This window comes from Coffea arabica, chromosome 2e (genome assembly GCF_036785885.1).
Source record: "Coffea arabica cultivar ET-39 chromosome 2e, Coffea Arabica ET-39 HiFi, whole genome shotgun sequence".
In the NCBI taxonomy this organism is placed as follows: Eukaryota; Viridiplantae; Streptophyta; class Magnoliopsida; order Gentianales; family Rubiaceae; genus Coffea; species Coffea arabica.
The window spans coordinates 6476372-6500678 of record NC_092313.1 but is presented as its reverse complement, the minus strand read 5'-3'; the positions used below and the strand labels follow the sequence as shown (position 1 = coordinate 6500678).

Here is a 24307-nt window from a genome sequence, read left to right as displayed (position 1 = left end):
GTTTTCGTGTTTTGAGTTTCTTTTTGTTATCTTCTTCGTCAAGATTTTACAATAATCTCATCACCATCAGTAGCTAGTTGTACATTGCTCAGGGCAGCAGCATGACTTTCAAAACTAACAAGGATGTGTGTAATTAACTTTGACTAGGTAAAATTGGAGTTAATAAGAGTTGAATTTAATAGGGCAAGGAGCAAGAGCAAGACCTGCAAAAGCAAAAGCAAGTAGGCAGTACGAGACTGACGCACTGAAATCAGAACGATAAAAGTGATGAGTATTGTGGCACGTGAATACGACCTCTCTTTTACCTGTATCCGTTTTTCATTTACTACCCCTTTTACCGTCGTTGCCTCTCTTGTTATTGTCGTTCCCTTCCACCAACTACTACACTGATGATGATCAGCTGAAGTCTTCTAATTCATGAACCCAAGATAACTACTCCTGGTCTGGCCCCTAGTAATGCGAGTTTAATTGAATGAATCGCATTGAAAACGCAAGATTTTCACTCTTTTTTAACCATTCTTGGTTTCTGTCCCTGCTCATCAAACCCAAAGCCACCTTAAGTTTCTTTTCAGGTCTCACTCCGCTCAACTCTTCCTATTTGTTTTGCATCTGAACTCTGAACCCCCAATCCAGGAACCCTAACTCCCTTTTCGTCCACTGTGCAAAATTAAGGCAAGAAAATTTAGGAAGCCCAAGTGCTAGTAAGGTAATCCAAATCATCCATTTTTTGTATGGATTATGTTTGTTTTGCATTATCTTACATGTGTTTTCGTCTGGGTTTTGTGCATTTGGACATTTGTTTAAATTTTAGCTCCTGTGGTTGTCTGATCAATTGCATGCATTCCTTTTTGTATGAATGTATAATAAGTTTGAATCGACTGAAGATTTAGGTTCAGTTCAACTAGGATACAATGTAATTGGTTGCTATTGAAACTGGGGAATGTTTAGAAAATTAGTCCGTTCAAAGTTGATGTCTTTAACTTAAAAAGTGGCTGAAATTTTCTATGCTGCTAGTTTTTGTTGTTCACTATTCTGGATTCTTGTACTTACCATAACCGAATGAACAGTTTCTAGTGGCTTGTGGGTGCTCATTAGGCTCTACATTGCATATTTGTAAGACAGAGTCTGTCTTTTCCTTTTAGTACTCGATTTTGTAGTTCTCTAGGACAAATTTTAGATTGCAGAGATTTCTTTGTTTGGATTTCATTGTGATCCAGTAAAAGAACTTTTGAATTGTAATCTCCTACCCTGCCAAACGTTGTTGATAAAAGATCCACTATCTAGCCATTCATCTTCCATGTGATTGATTGACGGATTGTTGGTTGATGTTTATATTAGTTACAACATAATACTTATTATTCTTCCTTATCATTTTTTCTTTTGTTGTAACCCATGTAAACTTCAGAGTACCCCGGCCCCCGCCCCCGCCCCCGGAAAAAAAAAACACCGAAGAAAAAAGAAAATAAAAAACACTCCATATCCCCCGTCAAGCATGATATTCAAATGTTTTTATTTATGGTTTTAATGATGAAATTGTCTCTTGTACATGCAAATAGTCAGTTCTTGTTTCAGAAGTCATTTGTGCCTTTGTCTGTCAGTGATCTTTCTTGTTTGGATTGTCATCATGCTGATAAGATGAATCTGCCTGCTAAGCCTTTTTTCCCCCCCTTCTCCTTTCTGCGCTTGTAAACTGTTTTATAATTCTTTTTGGCTGACAAGTAAAGGTCCTACATTTTCATGCACCAGGTTCATTTTTGTATCTTTGAATGTGATGGGAGGCTCGGTAGACCATAGTTCAGGAGAAGATACTGATATAAGTGAATCTGAAATTGAAGAGTATGAAGACAAATCATATCAAGCATTAAAGAGTGGAAAAAAGGAAGTTAAGGTATCTGATGGGGCTTTCACTTGCCCTTACTGCCCAAAGAAAAGAAAAGCAGATTTCCTTTACAAGGACATATTGCAACACGCGAGTGGGGTTGGGAGTTCTACTTCAAAGAAGCGAAGTGCACGAGACAAAGCAAATCATCTTGCGTTGGCAAAATACTTGGAGAAGGATATGTCAGTCACTGCTGGTCCATCACAGGCTACAGTCGAGGTGGATCCCCTAGCAGATCATGATCGTGATGAGATGTTTGTGTGGCCCTGGATTGGCATTGTTGTTAATCTTGCTACTGACTTCAAGGATGGGCGCTATGTGGGTAAAAGTGGTTCCAATCTTAGGGATGAGTTGACAAGCAGGGGTTTCAATCCTACTAGAGTGCGCCCTTTGTGGAATTACCAGGGCCATTCAGGCACTGCTCTTGTGGAATTTACCAAAGATTGGTTTGGATTTAAAAATGCCATGTCATTTGAGAAAGCATACGAGGCTGATCGTCATGGAAAGAGAGATTGGATGGCTAATAATACTCAAAAGTCTGATCTTTATGCTTGGGTTGCTCGTGTGGATGACTACAAGTCTGATGGCATCATTGGAGAGAACCTTCGTAAGATTGGAGACATTAGAACCATCTCAGATATCATTGAAGAGGAAGTTAGGAAGACAAGTAAACTGGTGAATAATCTGACAAATGTTATTGAGGTGAAGAACATGCAAGTAAAAGAGATGGAAAACAAGTTCCAGGAGACTGAGAGTTCTCTAGGCATTTTAATTGAAGAAAAGAATAAGCTTCATCAAGCCTACAATGAAGGTATCACAGTTGCACTTATTTGACAGAGAAGAGTTTTATAGGCTTTAAAATTGTTAAATCCTTTTTTGTTTTCTCTAGAATTAAAGAAGCTTCAATCTATTGCTCGGGAGCATTTCCAAAAGATTCTCAGTGACCATGAAAAGATGAAGTCACAACTGGAAAACCAGAAAAAGGAACTTGAACTCAGGGGTAAACAACTGGAGCAACGAGAAGCTCAAAATGAAAGTGATAGGAAAAAGCTGTTAGAAGAGCTAGAAGAGGTGAACATAATTGCTTTAGTTCTCTTCTTCTCTTTTTCCTTTACATAACATGTTTCAAGACCTCAATATGCAATCAGTTCCTTTCCTTGTCACATTCGAAACCAGGTTACACTTCATGTGAGTAGTGCCATCATAACAGGCGATAAGAGTTAATATACGGGCTTAGAATAATTCCATGACACAATATGCTAGTTCATATACAGCACTAATTGGTATCTAGGAAGTGAACTTAGTTCAAATATCCCAGCAATTGGTATCTATGAACTTAGTTTGCATTCCTACTTGACAGACTCTTCCACCAACCTTTATCTTTATTTGCATGATACTTTTTGTGCTCATGGAGGGAAATAGTTTATAGCCTTTATGGTCAAGAGGGTTGATGATTATATAGGAGCAGAATTTAGTGGCAGAGCAGCGACAGTCATGGTGGGCAATTCCTTTACTTGATATGCCTTAAGATGGTAATGCTGGCATGAATTCGCATTTAATGATTAGAGACAAACTTGGTGAAATTATAAGAAAATAATATAAGTTAATGTTCTATATCTGAGACACTGTTATAACATCTTCAATCTCTGTTTTAGGAAATAACAAATGAAAATAGAAAATAGTTGAACTAAGGAATGGCACAAAAGCTGGACTTTCTTTTGGCCCTTGCTGCTCCCCCAAATAAAACGACCGAAGGACTGCAATGCCCATTCCTTCCCTTCCCGCTCCTTTGCAATTTGCCTTCTTTTTGTTCTGTTGAGTCTTGAACAGCATCAGTTAAGATGTCTTCCTTATTCTTTTGGGATAAAAACAAAAAAGCCCCATGTGGTATACCTAATACACAGAAAAGCCCTCTGTGGTTTCAAAACATACAAAATGACACCTTATGTTTTGAATTAAATTATAAACTAACAGAATTCGTTAAACTTAACGAAAATGATGGTCTCGGCCGTTAAACTTACCGGATTCCGTTAAGTTTACCGTTAAATTTACCGGATTCTGTTAAGTTTTCCGTTAAATTTACCGGATTCCGTTAAGTTTAACGAATTCTGTTAGTTTACAATTTAGTTCAAAACATGAGGTGTCGTTTTGTATTTTTTGAAACCACGGGGGGCTTTTCTGCGTATTAGGCATACCATAGGGGGCTTTTTTGTTTTTAACCCTATTCTTTTTTATCATATTAATGGAATTTGTTGGAAGCAGTTTATTATTCGCTGATTGATCGGAGTCAAGATATACAACTTTTTGTGCTGATTTTCAGTAGTTACTACGATAAATCATTGAAGAATGCTCATCTTCTTCTCTCCAGAATGCTGCCCAAAATAGTTTAATTGATGCTGCATCTGAGGAGCAAAGGAAAGTTGATGCCAAAGTATTGAAATTGGCTGAAGAACAGAGGGTATACTTTTAAATCATTTTAAGTATCTCTTTTCTTGCTAATTAGAATTTATTTATTCTAAAATGTTCAACAATTAATAAGAGATCATATGAGTGTGTTTTTGTTTTTTCAGAAGCAAAAGGAAGAATTGCTCAATCGAATTATTCAACTGGAAAAAGATCTGGATACAAAACAAGCATTGCAGCTAGAAATTGAACGTTTGAAAGGTACAATAAATGTTATGAAGCACATGGGAGACGAAGGTGATCTGGAAGTCTTGCAAAAGGCTGACTCGCTGAACAAGTTGTTGAGAGAAAAGGAAGGAGAACTTGAGGATTTTGACAGGTTGAATCAGACGCTGATAGTTAAGGAACGGAAGAGCAATGAAGAGCTGCAGGATGCTCGAAAAGAATTGATTAATGTAATTCTTTGTCATTTTGATGTCTTATTATTCTGATTACTATTCTAGATTCAAATTATTCGGGGGGGGGGGGGGGGGGGGGGCATCTATAATAGCAGGATCTCTTTCAGGTTAGCAAGAGAGATAATGGAAACTTGAGAATGATGTGAAATAGTTTTTCCCCCCTAAAAACAGACAAAGAAAAAGGAAATTAGTCTTTATGCATGTGAAATAAGGTGGTTGGTAATTTTTGCTGTCTGATATAACTGATGCAAGACACTTGGTGACTAGTGAGTTTTTAAATTATAAACTTTTGGCTCTTACATTCTTCTCTCTATCTGTCATAAGAGTAAAGGTGAACTCAGCAATTTTTGTCTTCTCCCTTTTTTTTTTTTTGGATTTTCCGTAGCATTTCTTTTCTTTCGTTTTGCTGTGGATGGGAGGCTGTGGTTATAGACTGTAGAATGTTAATCATTTCAGCTCTGTATACATGTTAAGGCTGATGATTTTGACTACTTCTGTTGGTAGTGCCTGGAATTTGATTCTACATTATTGTAGAGAGTTTGGTTGGTTTATTCATCAGATCCGAGGCTTTGCAGTCTGATTATTTAGATGCGTTTCAGGGCTTGAAAGAATATCCTAATTCAGCACATATTGGTATAAAGAGAATGGGTGAACTCGACAATAAACCATTTTATGAAGCCATGAAGCTAAAATATAAACATGAAGCAGATGCCGAGGAAAGGGCTTCTGAACTGTGCTCATTGTGGGATGAGTACCTTAAAGATCCTGAATGGCATCCTACAAAAGTCATACTTGTTAATGGGAAACATGAGGTACGCAATTTATCAAATATGCATTTCTTTTGTACTTATTTTTTTGCTTTCTTATTTTCTTTTGTACCCGTGTAGCTTCCTATTGTCCTGGTGGTAACCAGAGCCAAAATCACCCAAACTTTTTTATTACCAAAAAAAAAAAAAAATCCATGGTAGACATCCCACCAGAGAATTTGTATGCGGTTGGGATGCTTCATCAGTGGAAGGGTGGTAGTTGAAGTTGCTATTTTTCAGCTTTTACTTATACGTGCCTTGACCTTACCGGATCCAAATCAAAATGACACTGCAAACTGGGAAATATTCTTTAGCTTAGTCCAGATGATGGAATTCCTCATGCATGGTGCAAAGGTCTTGTTGAAGATCTGAATTTTCTCTTAGTACACCTTTCTCAACCGAATCATATCTACATTGTTTTGATAATAGTAACCTTTTTTACAGTGTAGATTTATCTAAAGAAACAGTCATTTGTTAGTACAGTCTCTGAAAGAGGGAAAAGAAAAGGCATATGATGCTGATAACTTCTGCTCGGATAACTGTTGATGCATCTTCAAGCTTATTACATGCACTTGTTCTTTTAATCGACTTTTCGTTCATGAAACAAATTTAATGTACTTGCTTCACTTTTTCTTCCTAATGGTTGCGATATTCTAAATGCTGATTACTGGTGTAGGAATTAATAGATGAAGATGATGAAAAGCTGAACGACCTGAAAGAAAAGTACGGCCATGAAGTTTACAAAGCCGTGACAACAGCTTTCAACGAGATAAATGAGTACAACGCAAGTGGGAGGTACATTACTTCGGAATTGTGGAACTACGCTGAAGGTAGGAAAGCTACCTTGAAGGAAGGAGTTGCGTTTCTGCTGAAGAAATGGAAGCTGCACATGGAAAAAATGCAGAGATAGACCCGACCGATTGAAAGTTGTGATTTGTCTGACAATTGGGAAACTGTTGTGCCTTAATTCATTCAGAGTCTTCTTGACCATGTAAAACCCCAACTTCTAATGACCAAATAATTGAACTTTCATGCACGGTTGCGTGCAGTCTGCTCATCATCTGTTACTTCTTGTTTTATCGTGCAAGATGATTTATGAAGAGCAATTCAAGGACCACATTCAAAATAGTTGCTGGGATGTGGTTCTTGTTGCAAATTACAAGGGACTGGGAAAGTCCTACTTTTTGCAAATGATCTTGCGAGATGTCTGGGAATCAATACCTTGAAATTGACAGCCATTGAAGTAAATTGCGACGAATCCAAAATGTGCAGAGTTAAAAAGAGAATTACATTTCAGAAACTGGGAACGAGATGCAACGCGTTGAAAACAAGAAGCAGATGAGACGGGTTCAAAACGTTGAACAATCTGATTTAAGACGAAGTGTTCAGTTAAAGTCAGTCAATGTGCAATGTTAGGAGAACCCACTTTGTTAGAGGCTTAAAAGAGGTTCGACATTTGCCAAACTGAGCCATGAATACAGGTGGTGGGAGGTGACACGAGTGAATGTATGGGCCCACCATTGATGATGTGGCAATTTGAGTTATTTTCCACGTCACTGGACCTCCGAACGACTGCGGACTGTTCGCTACTTCGCTTTTGATGGACTCTTAGCAAAAATTTGCGTACAGGTACTACGTCAATTTTGCAGTACAGATTTGTCTTTTTGACAGCATGTGCATGTTTCCTAGTATTTTAAAATTCCCCGGTTAAAACTACAGTCTTATATGCTAATAAAAAACCTTCATGGCTTGAAAAGATTTTGTAATTGTTTTCTTAACTAAATAAATTAATAAATAATAATGTAACGTAGCTTATACCAACCCTCGCCCTGTCATCCGGGGAAGGATTCAGGAAGTACGGGAGCCCATGATGAATTTCTTGAAAGTTCATTTCGGCTGCTAAATGTCCCGTACATCGATGAGTTTTCACATCTTGGGATTTTGTGGCGAAGGGGAAGAAAGCATAAGGGACGCTGGGGAATTGGCCGAAAAAGGAAAAAGAGAGAGAAAATCAAATGGAGAAAGGCAATGGTACTAGTGTTACTGGTAATCCCATGATTGTTGAAGAACTCAAGAACGCGCGACGTTTTGCAGTGAGCCTGGCCCGAGAAGTTGATGCCAAGAACCAAATGTTGCTTGAAATTCGGCGCCAGAATGACGAGGCTTCAGCTGCTCTCTCCAGGGTCGTTGCCGAAAAACAAACACTTCAGCAATCTTATGATCAAGGTAACTAAATAATACCCCCCCCCCCTTTCTCCAGTGAATATACTGGCTGCTGTCGAGATATCTTTTTTTTCTTTTATGTTAAATGGGATTTTTGAAATGTTTGTCGAGACATTGATGAATCTACTATTGTTTATAAGAGTCTTTGGGTTCGTCTTATGCTTGCTAATGCCAAGGGCTGCCCTTTTCTTTGTGTTTATGGCTTTACGCTTCGTATCACCTTTTGTAACTGGTATCATGACCTATAGTTAATACCACCTTTTTTGACTGGTATCTTAATTATGCGCATTCTCAGTTGACAACTAAAAATTGCTATCTCGGTTGACGTTTTAGATATTGTCCGTCCATTTTTTACTAATATCATACTATTAATTCACTTACAGGACTAGATAATTGCTTTAGGTTGATAAATAATATTGTGAACTGCCCTCGTATTCTAAGTATCCGAAATATATGTTGTTGTAGTTCAGGATTTCAAACAAAGCTGTCAAGATTTGCTAATTGATATTTTTGTTTTCATAAAATACATAATTTGTCGAGCAAATGCAGCAAAAGAGTTTAGGAGGAAATGAATTAAATCAGATTTACACTGGCCCATGTAAAATGCATCTGGAAGCTATTGAATGATTAGAACAAGATACTTGTGCAGAATTGTCTTTGCTATTAGGGTATACAGAAGGCTAGAGGAGCTTGCTATCAGACTATTGAGCATCTCAGCTTAATTTATAGAATCCAGAGGAGCAACTGTTTTTTGCTGCAGACCTCTATTTTTCCTTTTTCTATGAATGCAATGTGTGGATCCTTTCTATCAAGAAACTATTTTCCTGTGTTGTTTCGCTGGTCGTACAAACTTGTGTGTAAACTCTGCTATGTGTAAAACTAGTATTTGGAGTTTGACAAAAAAAAGAAAAAAAAAGTTAAAAAATATTCAGAAATGCAAAAAGCTGCCTGACTCTCTATCCAACCTCTTATTTTGGCAACTAGTCTTTGATGTGATACATTGTTACTCAACTTCACTACTGAGATTTCTTTGCTATTTGTAAATTTGATTCATGTAGTTTCGCACTAAAATCATTCAGTATCATGTCCTTTTTTATAGCCAGCAGTTAATTCTTTTTGGGACTGCACAGTACTGGAAACATGTTCTAGCTCATGTTGATCGTCTTAGCAAAGCATATTTTGTGTTTCTTAGTTCTGTTCCCCACATCCTCACCTTTGTCATTGATGAAAAACAGAGAAGTGACAGTTGACTTGATCTGTATACATGTCTAAACGGCGTCTTGCAATGTTAGTTGGTGTACTTTGCAACATCACTCCCTACAATGTTTCTTATGTACTTTGTAGTGATGAGGAAGTTGCATCTGAATGAATCAGAAATGGCAAAGATGAGGTGCAGCTTGAACTTGCAACTGAGAAATTTTGGGATGCAAAACACAAGTCTGAGGCAAGAATTGGCAAGCATGCAGGAAGAACTAGCAACTCTAGCAAAGCAGGACAAAAAACAGAGCCAAGATGACCTTGAACGCATAAATTTACTTGTGGAGAAGGACAAGGTACAGCTGTTCAGTTTCAGATTCTGTTCATAGTTTGTGTCTAATGAGCATCTCGTGTGGGGATGGAGGTCAGGCAAATAGGTAGCATAGTGTCACATAAAGGAAACAAAGAAAGTGAGAAACTAACTATTAAAATGTGGTAGACAAACCGGTTGCATGGTCTCCATGTTCAATTCTTCTACCAGATATCTTTCTTGTCTTTTTTGGCCTTATCCTTGAGAGATTGGGGTCCCCGGGCAGTATAAGAAACTTAACGCATAAAGAAATGAGGAATAGAACTAATCAGGTTTTGATCATCATTGATTGTAAATGATCTGAAATATACAGAATGATGTCATCTGAGGCTTGAGTAGACACTCAGTTTTATTACATTCCTATTTGGGTAACAAATGCACTACAAGTTGTTTGTTACTGTGACGTTGTAAGCATTCTTTCCATCATTATCTTGTACCAACATTTAAGTTGGCCCTTTTAAGAGGCAGAAGCCTTCATGATACAGCCCTTTCTGAACTCTTGAGCTCTAATATACTTTATCTTAGATATGATGTTCAAACTTGTATGTCCATTTGGAATGCTAACACATTTTGGGTTCTTTATTCTAATCTTTATATTTAAACTTCATTCATTATTTGATTATTGTTAGCATTTCTTGAATGCTTGAAAAACTTCTGCTGCTATTGCATGAGTAGGTTAACATTGTGATGCCTACGTGCATAAAAGCCAATTCTTACTTGAAACCTGTCATCTTAGTGGCTAAGTTTTTATAAGACATGATTGTACATCGATTACTGGTATTTTTGCTCGATTGTTGCAGCTGAAAAATCAAGAAATTGAAGAACTAAGCAGCAAATTGGCTGAAAAAATTGATGAAGTTCAAGACATGGAAGCTCTGAACCAAGCACTTATTGTGAGGGAGCACATAAGTAATGAAGAGCTACAGGACGCTCGCAAGGAATTAATTAGTGTAAGAATTTGATGTCTTTTTAATCAGAAGATTTAGTTAGACAACATTAAAGTTGATAAAGTTCTTTAGTTGAATTTAGTTCTCTGGATTCCTTGTGTAATTTGAGGTTTTGACAGAAACACATCTGGCATTAGTCATACAGGTCTTGCCTACTCTTCTAGATGGAGAAAGTATTGGGGTTAAAAGGATGGGAGAAATAGATGTTGATCCATTCAAAGTTGCTTGCTTACGTAAATTCTCTGGGACAGAATGGAAGGTGAAGTCACTGGAACTCACCTCAGCGTGGCAAGCAAGGGTTAATGATCCAAACTGGCAACCTTTTAAGAAGATGCTCAAAAATGGAAAATGCCAGGTCTGTTTCCTTTTCTTCACAAACTCCTGCTGACCTTCTTGCTTTCTCTCCCACACCAATTTGCTGATGAGCGCCACTTTGATCTAGCCTCCTTTATTGCTGCTAGATGATAAGCCTGTACATACTGGACATATATCAATCAAGCTGTAGTTGATGTTAACACAATCTTATTCTTCTGTCTTGGATTAGTTGAAATTGGTATGCTATATTATTGCTTGAATGGTAAGCGACTGTCCATATGGAGGGAGAGCGAAGGCAATAATCAAATAAATTGTTGTATGGATGAAACTATACTTGCTTTAACACTATTTTATTTTTCTGTCTAAATTATTTGAGATTTGGCCATTATTATTGCTTGGGTAATAGTCTGTGTTCATAGTGGGTTGAGAGTTAGGATATAGTCAAAAGCATTGCTCTAGTGGACTCATTTTGTGTTCAAGAAATGAATTCTGCCTCTAATTTCTTTAGACCCTGCTGAGGAACATATTATGTACTTCATTTAAATGTTCTTCTTTCCTGGTCAAGTTATTACCCAAGTTTGGATACTAGACTTTGATTAGGGTGGAAAAGTCATGAGACTGCTTCTTGGATTGGAATGCAACCAAAAATTTGTTTCTGTGACTGACTCTTATGTGGGAGAGAGCGAGATCGCATGCTAACGAGCAATAACAAATACATATTTGATTCTTCTAGTGTCTCCATTACCTTTATCTTACCGTGAATGTGGAAGGCGCCATTGCAAGTTTATGTCTTGGCGATGCAGGAAGTGATTGATGAACAAGACAGCAAGTTGAAAGAACTGAGAAGCCAGTGGGGTGAGGGTGTATACAATGCAGTCGCAAATGCATTGTTAGAACCGAACGAGTACAATCCAAGCGGGCGGTATGCAGTTTCAGAGCTTTGGAACTTCAAGGAGGGCAGAAAAGCTAGTCTAAAAGAGGTGATCCAATGCTTAGCTCAGCTGTTGAAGACTCTCAACTCCGCGAAACGGCGGAGGCGAGTGTCAACATGAATACCAAATGCCACATGATTATGTAGGAGCTGAGAACAGGATCCAGTAATGTCTTCTTTTTAAGTTTCTTAGAGGTACAGAACTGCTGCTGACGCCTGTCTGAGCATACAAAAAAGGATGTCCATTACTAGTATAATTTATAAGGTAGAACCAGAACCAATCTGTTGGTCATGGAAGTACATGTCTCTGTTTATATGAAATTGGTGTTTCAGCATTAAAACTCTTTTGTCATTCCTGGCAATTTGTAGAGAGTGGGTGCATATATTTTACTTCTTGCCGGGGCAAGTGAACTTTAACTTCTAGAATACAAGTAAACTTTGGCCATCATATTAACAATTTATCTTGAGCCACTTAAAACGTAACATATGACGATGAAACTTTACCCAAGCGTCAGCCAAACCTGTAAAAGCCACCACCACAATCAAAGTGCCTTAATGTCCTCGAGGCAAAAAAAGAGAAGGATTTTAATGCTAAATTCTTCTGGTTTTTTGGGAGGAATAATTATCAGTTTTAATTGTTTCAACCAATGTACTACTAAGTATTGGATACATTGTGAGCATCAACTAACCAAACAAAAATACATTTCTTTTTAAGTTTGTTCACGAACAGTAAATCAAAATTCAAAGCCATACACTTCTACAAAATTCATTTTTAGGCCATTGCCAATATAAATCACAACGGTTTAATTCTGATGATTCCTGCCCATCCTCTACATGCCCTCCAGCTTAACTGGGGGGTAAAAAATGGGTCTCAAAATCAAACGGGGCCCAAATCCCATTTGACTCTAGACCTTCCTTCCTTCCTGTTGGTCCGTTACTCCTTGCCCAATTTGAGATCATCGGGTCAGCACTTTTGGACCTGGAGGAAGGAGTCTAACATGTAGATGGGCTGCCAGATTCCAAACTTTTAGAGGCTTCATCCGTCACTTTTCGGCATACACAGGGAATTTCAATAACGCCGCGCATCGGCCGTCATGAACATGCTTCGTGACTCGGACGAGAACTTCTTTTCGTAAAGTATCGGTACTGCCACCGGAAACTTTACAAGTAAAGCAACTTTACTAATGCTAGTCGAGTTTCAACTTCTCTTTCGGGGATTGGTACCTCAGCTCATCATCATTTTCAGAGGCTCCTCAGCATTTTTTTCTGTAATTCTTCTTACATTTGCTCCAAGCTCGTTTTTAAGCTAAGTGCAGCACGATATAATATATAAGCTCCGCACAAAGGTACAGCTTCTTGGCAATTATGTAGCAGTATTATGTTAAATTACATGGAAGTTGCAATTTCAAAAAGTAGCTCTGAGCTATGGTCGCTGTGCAGTTCTGGTTGAGAATAATCGGTTAATTCTAGTTTTATGCTTTCATATTAAGTCTTCTTAAGTAGGGAAAATGTGGGACAAGTACAGGGCTTGTTAGTATGTTGATTAATGTCTAAAGCTTTGTTCTGGTTTTAGCTTACTGAACTCATCTGATGCATGAAACCAATGATGGTTCAGAATCATGCAGTATTACATATTTATCTAAGAGGTTTAAGATGAACACATAATTTTGGATGGATTAGTATACTTTTAGAGGCTATTCCTACTTTTCCACTTTGAATATGTGAATAACAGATTTCAGGGTCGTATTATTCTTTAGAAGTTATGAGCAAATGTTGTTAAAATATCTTTGATTGGATATGAAATTAGACCTACTGATGTCAGTGAGAAAAAAGTATCATATACCTTTCTAGATTCTAAGGTGTCTTGCGTACCTGCAATTCTTATGGAGAAGAAACAACTTGTGTTATTATAACATGTATCAGGGTCTGTAATGATATAGCTGTTTCACTTGTCCGTTTGGAAGTTATAGGCTTCATGACAAGATCTTGGCTCTGCTTGGTAAAAGTAAAACTGCGGATACCAAGTATCTCTTGATTCTTCAATACCAGAGTGCTAGAGTCCCATCCAAGTTTTCAGCTCTACTTCAGTGCACCAAGATGTTAACTACATGTGGAGCATGGTAAGTTTGAGCAAATGATGCCAAATTGCCAATTCCCGTGTTAAAAAAAAAGAAACCTAAGTTTAGAATAATGTATACAAGTGTGACTTTTATTAATCTCAATTTCTTGCAAATTCTCAGAATGGCACCAAAAAGAGATATTGGTTGGGAGCACGCTGAGCCAGTTGGGGGGGATAAGAAAATTGTCCAATGCCGTTACTGTGGGAAGATTATACATGGGGGAATAACTAGATTGAAACAGCACATTGCTCACGTTGCTGGACAAGTGGGAGCTTGTCCTAGATCTCCTCCAGATGTGACATTGGAATTGAAGAAGCATCTAAATGATGGGAAAAGCGAAAGGGCAACAATGAAAAAGAGAAAGGCAGCAGCTCTCAATGCTTTCTACAATAGAAGTTTGTGTGGGTACATGCATGCTACTGATGATGAGAATGATGATGAAAGTGAATGTGATACTCTTGAAGATGAATTGTTATCTTTGGAAAAAATGCAACTTGTGTTAGCCATGGAAGAGAGTCGTCAAACGGCTCTAATTGAGGAATTACACCGCAAGAGTCATGTTTCTAGATCCCGCCCTGTTACAGTAGGTTGTGGTCGAAGTTTGTCTACTGAGGCGAATGTTATTAACTGCAATGACGATGATGATGGGCAGGATATTGATCAGAAGGGTTTGTCAGATATGGAAGTAAAACAACTTAAGCAGGCCTTGAAAGAGAGCCGCTACACGGCTTTTCTGGAGGAAGAACAACGTAAGAGATCTGTTTTTGGAGCATGTCCTGCTCCAGCATCTTGGGCTGGAATTTCCTCTTTTTCCATAAATAAGAAAAAAAAACAGTAATTTAGAATTGCAAGTTCACTTCTATTACAGTCTACCTATATATATTTCCAAAATCCGTGAAGCCACCCCTTATTCAGACTCATAGATCTGACTGGAGCTTAAGAACCTCCTAGCTATCTTAAGTTAGTTACTTTTCCTTCCCAGTATGACTATACCATGTTGATATTTTGAATGGTGCCCCTTGTATCTTAGAGCATAAATTCAAATGCTTTTCTACTGTCTTTTTTTTTTTCAGGAAACTGCAGCACTTCTTCCAGCTTTAGTGGCAAGGATGGTGACAAGCCTGGAACAGATAGCACCTCTTGTATATTTCCGGCAGAGGAAAAATCTATAAAGAGTATTTTTCTAAACTCAAATATTTAAACCAATTTGGTGAGGGAATGGCAAATGTTGTTATCTTCACACAAATGCACACAACATGTTTTACTTTGTCCTTTTTTTTTGGCTGAGGCCACATTATCTTGAGAGAAGGTGTTACTATGACTTAGTTGGAAGAAAGTCAGCCCAATTAAATTACTATTGTCACAGATCATATTGTCAGAAGGCCCTTAAGGCTGTCAACTCTGTGTATTTCAACGATGTGGAAGTGGGAAAAATTAGCTGCAGGTACAATGATTGATATATAAAAAAAAAATCATCAGTATGTTTTAGTCTAGACTAACAACAAGAGAAGGATATAAAGTTCCAGCAATACAATAGCAAAGCTAAACACCTAATCATCAATTTTATAATGTCTTGCAAGAAGCATGGTAGATTTCATACACCTCCATATTTTACAGTTCTCCATATCTTGTAAAAAAGGTGTGGGTGATGGTGGTCAGTACTTGAAGGCTAAAAGGTTTATGCTTTGTGAAAGCTTAAAAATTAAATGCATGAAGAAGCAATGAATCTTTCACTTAAGCCAAACAGTACTGTTCCCCACAGCTAACATGGACTATAGGAGATGTGTTGGTACTTTTGTGCTTCTTTGACAAACAGGATAACTGAATAGCTTATAGCAATCTCCTGGATATCACTAAGATAGCAGTAAATTTACATAATAACTCTGCATATTGCGTTTTTCCTTGATTTGAGAGATTCACTGCAAGTTCATCATTTTAACAAAGTAACATTCTCAGAATTTCATTGACAAACTGTTGCAAAAGTTTTGACAAGTTTCTGTATGATCTGAACTGCATTTTATCCAAACGACTGATTTCTTAACATTTTATTTCGGAAGTCTCCAAGCGTTAAAATGAATTCAAGAGTTCATCTGCTCCAAGGTTATTATATTCTATAAATATATGTTCTGCAGAGGGAAACCTAATAAAAAGAATGATGAAGAGATACATTTTTAAACTTGGTAGATTGTGGCTGCTGATATTGTCTTTCTGTTGGTAAAATCTATTATACAGCTTCCAGAAGTGCTCAGTAGTTAATCATTTCATGTAGTGCACTTTTTCAGAAATGAGGAAGATGCAACAGATTAGTCTACAAATTAAAATCTTGAGGCGTGAATTGGACCATCAAAGAAGGAAGATGCATCTTGCAGAGCAAGGAAATGAAAGGCTGATGGGAGACTTGGTGCATATACAGAAAGAATTGAATCATCAAATAAAGGATAGAGAAAAGAGCCAAGCTGAGCTTGAACACAAAACTTTACGCATTGAGAAGGAACAAGTAAGCATCTTGAACACACAGACATACACACCTACAAAAAAGTGTGTTTGTGTGTGAGTGTGTGATTTTTTTCCTTTTTTGTGCACATGTCTCTATGTGTAGTATAATTCCTTTTTTCCTTCTGTGACTTTTAAATTATACTGTACTATTGTAACTTATGAAATCCATTGCAATAATTCCTTGTGTGACTTTTAAATCCTACTCTTGAAATCCATTTGCAAGTTGTTGGAAGGAGGTGAGGGAAGATCACTGTAAAGTTGCATGTCACTATGAGGAGCCTTTATTCTTTGCCCATATGGGCAACTCTAATTTGTGAAGAAATGGTTTTCATAACTGTTCTCTGATTTCAATAGATTGGTTACATGCAGCTTTAAGTAGCTAATAACACGTGTCTTTCGAAACTGTCTACAATCTTTTGACTGCTTCTTATTTGGCATTCTCTTAGTTTGGCTATGTCCTATTAGCCCAGAATTGCTAGGATGGGAATATATAAAATCTTCTGCTTGCTTTAGGTACTGGGAGCTCTGTTTACATGCAAGCTCATGATATCTTATGCAGGACCTTTCAAATTATTTCAATGCCAAAACTTGTTCTCTTGGCATTTACATGATTTAACTGAGACTAAAACCAGCCATTGTTGAAGAGTTTTTTTTGTTGGGTCCCAGATATAACTTTATTTTTTAATTCCAGTTTTTTTATTTTTCATTAAACTAGAATCCCACTATTTTTTTGACACAGCTGATAGCTCAGATTGACGTACTGAAAAAGACATTGGCTGAAAAGGATGATGAGCTTCAGGATATGGAAGCTCTAAACCAGACACTAATACTTAAAGAGCGATCAAGTAACCTTGAGTTACAGGATGCACGAAAAGAATTGACAAGTGTGAGAATTAGTAGTTCAACACATTCATGGCTGTCCTTGCTTATCTAATTAGATTTTATTACTCTTACAGCTTTCCAATACCATCCTTTGGGTTCAGAATACTAAAAATTTTTGGTTACTGAAAAACTCTTATTCCAAATGAATTTCTGAAAATTCTTTTCTATTTCCATAAAGAACCTCATTTCTTGGTATCCAAATAGTACATGTGTTAGAAAAATGGAGGATCTATTCTCTTTTTTTTTTCCAAAAAATTATCTTGGAGATTGTGTAATGCTTACTCTCAAACTCTTCGTTTACACAGTAGTGATATTTTTTGTTTCTCTCTTCATCTTTGGATTCCTATCTAATGATCCCGGGCGTAATCCTGGGCTATAAGATTGTTCTGGTCGTATTGTACAGGTTTTGTCAAATTTAGTGGATAGAACCACAATTGGAGTTAAAAGGATGGGAGAGATTGACCAAAAACCTTTTCAAGACGTTTGTGCAAAGAAGTTTTCTCGCTCAGACTGGGAGGTTAGATCAGTGGAATCAATCTCATTGTGGCAAGAAAAAGTAAGCAACCCAAGCTGGCAACCATTCAAGAACACCTTAAAAGATGGAAAGTGGCAGGTAGAGTCTTTTCAAAAAATATTGTCTGTTCGTGAATACAAAGGTAGCGCCACAATAATTCTGTGTACTTGCTGTAGCCAGTCTTCTCTATGGAAGTCACAGTTTCATCAACAATATAATGGTTTTCTCGTGCTAAAATATGATACCTCTTTTTATTACAAGTGATCCGCTTGCCTCAAAATGGCAATACTCTTTGGTATGAGGAAGTTGTTTTCTTGTAAAATTGACTTGTATGTGATCTGGGTCATTCAATGTTTAAACATGATACAGGAAATTATTGATGAAGATGATGGGGAGTTAAAACGACTGAGACATGATTGGGGCGAGGATGCATACACCGCCGTTGTCAATGCATTGCTGGAACTAAACGAGTACAACCCCAGTGGGCGGTATGTAGTTCAAGAACTTTGGAACTTTAAGGAGGGAAGAAAGGCCAGTTTGCAGGAGGTGATACAGTGCATGGCTCAGGAGTTGAAGAATACTGAGGCTTACAAGCGTAGGATGTGATTGAACGTCGATAGATTCCTGCACTTGGTTTTGCTTTGGCATGTAAATTATTGTCTGCTTTTCAACAATGTACTTTATTGCTCTCATTATGGAATGGTTTGATAAGATTTCGAAATGGGATCCAACCTCGACTCTTTCTACACGTAAATTTGCTTGAAATGGGAAGGGGAGGTCCTGAGAGTTGAATAATTGATGTTCCTATCACTTGACTAATATTCTTAGCCAAAAGAGTGGAACTAATGATTTCACAAGCACCTACCAACATTCCTATGGATTAAGTTAGCTCTTAGATACTCGTGGAGATGTAAATGAGTTTAAATAAGTTGCACGCTCGTACTCAATTTTAATTATTTTGACGGGTTCGAAATTTTGGTCAAATTTGACTCATTTACTTGTCAAATGAACTTCAAACAAGTTTTATAAAGATAAAATTGAATAGTTTGAATTTTTTACATATAAATTTCGTTTTTGTGCTAATCAAATTAAGATCAAGTCAAATTTGAAAATTTATTAAACACAAAATGCTGTTCAAATTTGGTGTAATCAATTAGTGAACCAATTTTAAATAAAATTTGATTGTAGTATCAAGGAGTTGATTCATATTTCAATCTTAAATACTCCATATTCGTCAATCAAGATGAGTGTCATCAAATGGGTGCACCACACACCCGTATGGATTTAGGACAAACCTCATATTGAGGCACATTGATGAGAGACAAGATTTGAACTCTCAATCTCCCACCCCACAATTAATGTGATGGCCAACTCCTCTAGGGAGAGTTGGTTCAGACATCTTTCATTTGCTATAACACATTTTACTTCAGGACAGCAAGAATTGCAAGTATAAAAAGCACCAAAAGCCAAGTAAGCTTTAAAAAAGAGCATCAAAAAAAGACTTTGAATTGTCAAGACTCATGACATGAGATGAGAGTGGGAATAAGAAAGGTACAGCAGTTGGCCTTGGCCCTTTGGAACCTGGTACAAGTTTTACAGCACTCATCAACACCATTAATCTTAGGATCCCCACTTCAGTTTTAAGAAAAGTTTAACATGTATCACTTCAAAAAGGAATCTTGCTCCTCATTTATCAAATATGAATGGATTAATTGTTGGACTATTATATTAACACCCAACCAAAAAATAAAATAAAAAATTCAGAACTCCATGTCCGGGCAATTGAACGAACAATTTCTGAATGTCGAAGAACTAAGGTAACTAATGCTGCTTTTCTTCGTTGGCCTCTGCTGACGAGTTCTACAATTTAGTTAATCGTCCGCTTTGATCACCGTTCTTTTCAGCTTAGAATTTTGTGTTTTCTATATACTTCATGTTTCTTGGTTGATTGGCGTTAGCAAAAGCAGATCAACGTTCAAATGGATTGCATTGGTGAGGAGGTGTTCAAAAAACGGCGAAGACTCTGCATTGCTCTGGCAAGGGAGATTGACAACAAGAATGAAAAGTTGCTGGAGATGGAGCGTACAATGAAAGAGAAGGACATCCTGCTTAAAGAAGGTGTGTCTACCACAACATCCTTGCTGCATTATACTACTAGTAGTCTTCACTGCACTGCGCTAGAGCTGGACTTCAACGAGCTAACTTGAGGGACAACTTCTGTTTGATGGTTTGAATGTTCTAAGATGTAAATTATCCATATACCCAAAAAAAAAAAAAAAACCCGGCATCATCCTGAACTAAGAAATTAGTTGGTTAACAATTAAATGACCATTGAGAAATGTCAAACTGCTCTAAGGGTGAAACTTAACTGGTGCATAGTACTTTTTCTTTTCTTTCTTAGCAAGTGCATACTGCCTAGTTCTGATTGCTTGGTATGCTGATTGCTGAATTTTAAATTTCGATTCAAAATGGCGATTTCACAGCTCTTGAAGCAAAGCAAAGCTTCAAGCTAGAACTTGAAAAGCTGAAGAGCAGGATGGAATTCCAAAAGAAAGAACTTGAGCAGCAAGGCAAGGAAGAATTCAATCACTGTGAGTAAAAAGTTTAACTGCAGCCAGAGTGTAATATATGCTCTTAGCTTATTTCTACAACCATGTTTCTTGTGATTCAGAACAGAATTTTCTTAGCTATATCTTGCAACATATGTCTCTTTAAGAATTTTCTTAGCTAAGATATTTAAGAATTCTTTTACATGTCTACTTGTGTGCTGTAACTAGGGCAAGCAACGGTAGTTGCACAAGGCAGAAAGCAAGAGAACAGTGATATGGGATGTGTAGTGGAATCTCAGAAGATGAACTTAGAGCAAGCAATCAATGAAATCGAGAAATTTGACTCCAAAACTGACCTCAATGGACAGCATACCATGGGTAACAAGGATGAGGTACTGTTTCCGTGTCTCATCTATGCGAATGCACCTGTTTTTCTGTCTTTCTGTCAAATTACCTTAAGGTGGCGACTAGTACAGTCCTCTCTGATACTAAACAATTTTTCATGAGCTGTTGTGAGAATCCAAATGAAAGTAAAGCACACAATGCTGTTGATTATAGACGTCTTAAGGTGTGATTGTGTGAGGAAGAATGTTCATCCATTTTTAAGTTCTTTGACATTTGAAAATGATTATCTGTCATTAAAAAGCATTCTCTTTGATGCTCCCAGTCAAATATATTTAGGACCAGTTCATTCGCAATTTATCAGTGCTATTCTTGAATCTTGAGTGTGTCATGCCTTTAGTCCATCTCTCCCTAATCGTTGGATTTCTATAGCTTATGCAATTGAAGGTATATTTGAAAGCCTTGGAAGATAAAGTTTCTGACATGGAAGATGAACATCAAGCTCTCATCACTAAAGAGCGCATGATGAATGATGAACTTCAAGATGCTCGCAAAGAAGCTATAAGAGTATGATCAAGCATCCTTTTCTTGAACTTTAGTATTTTCTTGTGTTCAATTGTTCTGTTTATAAGATCTAAAATATAAGACCTTCCCTTCAACTTCTACAATCTTCCCCACCAGGCTTTGCAGGGCTTGTCCACTCACCACCTCAGAAAGTTCCAAATCAAAAGAATGGGACAGATTGATACAAAACCATTTGAAGCTTTGTTCTCAAATAAGTGCTCTAGTGAAGACTGGAACGCAGAAGCTATAAAACTATGTTCACTGTGGGAAGAAAATGTGCGAAGTGCAAACTGGCATCCTTTTAAGAGAGTTGAAAACCGTGGAAGATTGATTGTAAGCCTCTCTGAACACTTTTTAACTTGCACAAAAAGTATCTGATTCCAAAAGTTTTATCGTTCATACGTTTATGAAATGCAATCAACCTTGTCATACTTCCAAAATGGATAATGGATGGTCTTTTTGCGATATCGCAGTTTCTGATTGCTGGGGGGCGGGGGCCATAGGTAATTTGACTATTCGTCATAGTGGAAGCTACTTATATTTGTCGAAAGGAGGAAAACACGAGCAGATTTAATTTGAGATTACGCATCATAATTTAGCAAATACCCAAGTAAAACACATACTGTTGGATCTGTTCCCTGAATTTGAGTTTCTAATGAGTGCAGGAAATTATAGATGACAATGATGAAAAGCTGAAAGAGCTAAGGAGTGAATATGGGGAAGATGTCTTCAAGGCCGTAGCAAATGCACTGATGGAATTGAACGAGTACAATCCCAGTGGAAGATATCCAGTTTCTGAATTGTGGGACTGTCAGAAAGGAAGAAAAGCTAGCTTGAAGGAGATCATTGAGTACATTTCGAACAAACTGAAGACACTACAACCCAAAAGGAAGAGATCGTGACTTTTCCATGATCCACCGTCCCGTTCCAAGCAGTAATCTCCTTTAGTTTACTAATCCTATAACGTCTTATGTTCCCATAACGTCCAGCATCACATAGTTTACGTGCCAAAGATCATGACAATTAAATTTGCCTTACATGTTGTGTTTTCGTCTTATTCCTTTGGATTGATTTCCTCTGTTTTCAATTATAATTAACAGCAAAAGATGTGATGGGTAGTAAAAGATTTCAACTCATCTTTCACCCAAAGAACTGTCTGGTACAAATCATGTCAATTGTAGCCCGCTTCTCGTATGGAGACAAACAGAGTGCTTCAGTAGATTTAGTCTAATGTAACCTAAATATCAAACTTGATTCATTGTACTACCATAGGATATATTTGCAGAAAGAACGTAGGATCACATCTTACATGCCAATGATTAGCGTAGTCGCATCACTTGTTCTCGATTCATTATTTTTCACTGATTATAGATTCTGATTTTGAATGATCACTTTTTTGTGATATTCGGGATTTTTTTATTATATTTTTTTAATGACAAGAAAAAACTAAAATATATAATCAATCAAAAAAAAGCTCTTTTTAATTTTAATTACTCTCCATAATCAATTTATATAATCAGATTTTGTAAAATTTAAAGCTATCGAAAACAAGGTCGTAATCACACTATGATTAGGTTCTATTATTAGGCATGTCAACGGGTTGGGTTTGGACCTAGACCCTGACCCCAACCTGGATCTGATAATTTTTTCAAGTTTGGGTTGAAAAATAATTCCAATATTCGGATCTGGACTTGTTTACTCTTACAAAGAAATGGGTCGGATATGAAATATAAAATTTTGACCCTGCATCCGACCCAGACTCGAATAATATATTAATAATTATAAAATATAAATATTTCTAAATATATTCTTTTACCAAATTAACAATTTAGTAATGATTTTGTAGATTGATTTGTGATTAATTTTGGATTGATTATTGAGAATTATTTGTGATTTAGTTTTGTAATTTGATTTGTTTAAATTTAGAGATTGGATATGTGATTGATTTTAGATTTAATTTTGAAATGTTTAATTTGAACATTTTCTTTTTGGGTAGATCCGGATCCGACTTGAAACTCGTTGAACCCGATTTCAGAACTCTAAAGTCAAGACTCGTCGGATATACAAGTCGGGTCTGGATCTACTACATAAAACGGGTCTGGATCAGGAATTTTCAATTCTGGCCTGAGCCCCGACCCGTTGGCATCCCTAGGCTTTTTGACAAGCACAATTGTTGTGTTAACCTCATTGATGGCTCCGTTTTTTGCTTATTTGGGCCTGGTCTAGTTTGAGAATTGGGCCTTATCAAAGGGAGTCGAACTTGCAAATGCATCCATAAAGCATGTCTAAATAGAGCAAGTCTAGAAAGACTTAGAATTATTGGGTTTAAACTCGAACCAAGGAACCCTAATGTCCCCAATATAAATATCTGAATCAGCACAAATTTTCGTGCTACCGTCTATTTTTCTGGGGCTTGAACTCGCGACCTTCTGGAATCCTTCTCGCGTGTAGAGGAAAAATCGAGAAAAACAGGGGTTTCGATTTTGATTAAACATAATTGGTTCTGATGTATTCTTGAAATTTGGGATGGATTGGTGGGCTATGATTGAAAAGAGAGAGGCCTAGAGTGTGGGGATTTTTCTCTGCTACGGCAGAGAAAAGCTCGAATTGGCCGGGAGAATGTTGTTGAGGAGAAGAGGAGGAAAGGGATTAAAGACTTGTGGGAAGGGTGAAGTTGCCGCCTAATGATGGCTTTGGCAGCTTAAAATCACTCAAACTCAAGTTGATAATATTGTCTTTTGATTTCTTCTTCTCTCTTGCTTACATCTCCTGTCAATTTGAGAATTTTCCCCCACGAAGACAGACCTGCTAAAATTTACACTTGATATGAGCCTACCAACATCAGCAGAATAAGTGGTCTTCTTCTTCTTCTTCTTCTTCTTCTTCATTTGATCCATTGATTTGCTCTTTTGTTTCTGATATTGGGGTTGGGTGGTGGTGTTCCACACATTCAATTGCATTTCGCTTAAAAGCGGAAAACAAAAGCAATTAAATACAGTAGGAATTTTAATCTAAGCAATTCTTAGCCATTACTTCTTGTTGCCAATGCGGACGTTCAATGGTGGGTGCTTCACTGCAAGAATGCTGCACTCCAAAGTTTTTTTTATTTGATCAGATTATTTGGATGAATCAATGGACCATAGTTTGTGGATTATGAACTTTTATTGTTGTTTCTTCTTTAAAAAAAAATAAGCAAAAAATAAAACAATTAAGCATGAGATTTTTTTGTAACGATAAAAGCATTTCGTTAATGGAATAGAAAGTAGAAATTACATAATACAAGCAACTGCTCCCAGGTCTTCCTTGCCTGA

At 37.2% G+C, this 24307-nt stretch overlaps 4 protein-coding genes across 9 annotated transcripts; all 4 read left to right on the top strand.

The window, feature by feature from the left end:
* Window positions 1–207: 207 nt before the first annotated feature.
* Window positions 208–6606, top strand: LOC113725457 (protein INVOLVED IN DE NOVO 2). The gene is made up of 7 exons (XM_027248612.2): window positions 208–706; window positions 1747–2690; window positions 2769–2950; window positions 4248–4337; window positions 4450–4737; window positions 5340–5552; window positions 6223–6606. Exons 2-7 carry the CDS (start codon window positions 1772–1774, stop codon window positions 6454–6456), a joined length of 1926 nt encoding a protein of 641 aa, XP_027104413.2. The 5' UTR covers window positions 208–706; window positions 1747–1771; the 3' UTR covers window positions 6457–6606.
* A 145-nt stretch (window positions 6607–6751) lies between these two features.
* LOC113723778 (factor of DNA methylation 2) lies at window positions 6752–11897 on the top strand. Its single transcript, XM_072081540.1, has 6 exons — window positions 6752–7175; window positions 7399–7772; window positions 9114–9322; window positions 10137–10286; window positions 10393–10638; window positions 11402–11897. The coding sequence occupies exons 2-6, from the start codon at window positions 7562–7564 to the stop codon at window positions 11648–11650; spliced, it is 1065 nt and encodes a 354-aa protein (XP_071937641.1). The 5' UTR covers window positions 6752–7175; window positions 7399–7561; the 3' UTR covers window positions 11651–11897.
* A 479-nt stretch (window positions 11898–12376) lies between these two features.
* LOC113730474 (uncharacterized) lies at window positions 12377–18272 on the top strand. Of its 6 annotated transcripts, none has more exons than XM_072078503.1 (9): window positions 12377–12797; window positions 13494–13649; window positions 13770–14398; window positions 14723–14824; window positions 15016–15093; window positions 15932–16146; window positions 16885–17031; window positions 17431–17640; window positions 17911–18272. In XM_072078503.1, exons 3-9 carry the CDS (start codon window positions 13771–13773, stop codon window positions 18145–18147), a joined length of 1617 nt encoding a protein of 538 aa, XP_071934604.1. In that variant the 5' UTR covers window positions 12377–12797; window positions 13494–13649; window position 13770; the 3' UTR covers window positions 18148–18272. The 6 variants fall into 6 exon arrangements, with proteins under 6 accessions (XP_071934604.1, XP_071934601.1, XP_071934600.1 ...); XM_072078500.1 differs by having other exon boundaries at window positions 12377–12875; window positions 13500–13649; XM_072078499.1 differs by having other exon boundaries at window positions 12377–12875.
* Window positions 18273–19503: 1231 nt separating this feature from the next.
* On the top strand, window positions 19504–22045 carry LOC113729731 (factor of DNA methylation 2-like). The gene is made up of 6 exons (XM_027253979.2): window positions 19504–19659; window positions 20025–20132; window positions 20319–20482; window positions 20865–20999; window positions 21114–21329; window positions 21662–22045. The coding sequence occupies exons 1-6, from the start codon at window positions 19521–19523 to the stop codon at window positions 21896–21898; spliced, it is 999 nt and encodes a 332-aa protein (XP_027109780.1). The 5' UTR covers window positions 19504–19520; the 3' UTR covers window positions 21899–22045.
* The last annotated feature ends 2262 nt before the right edge of the window (window positions 22046–24307 follow it).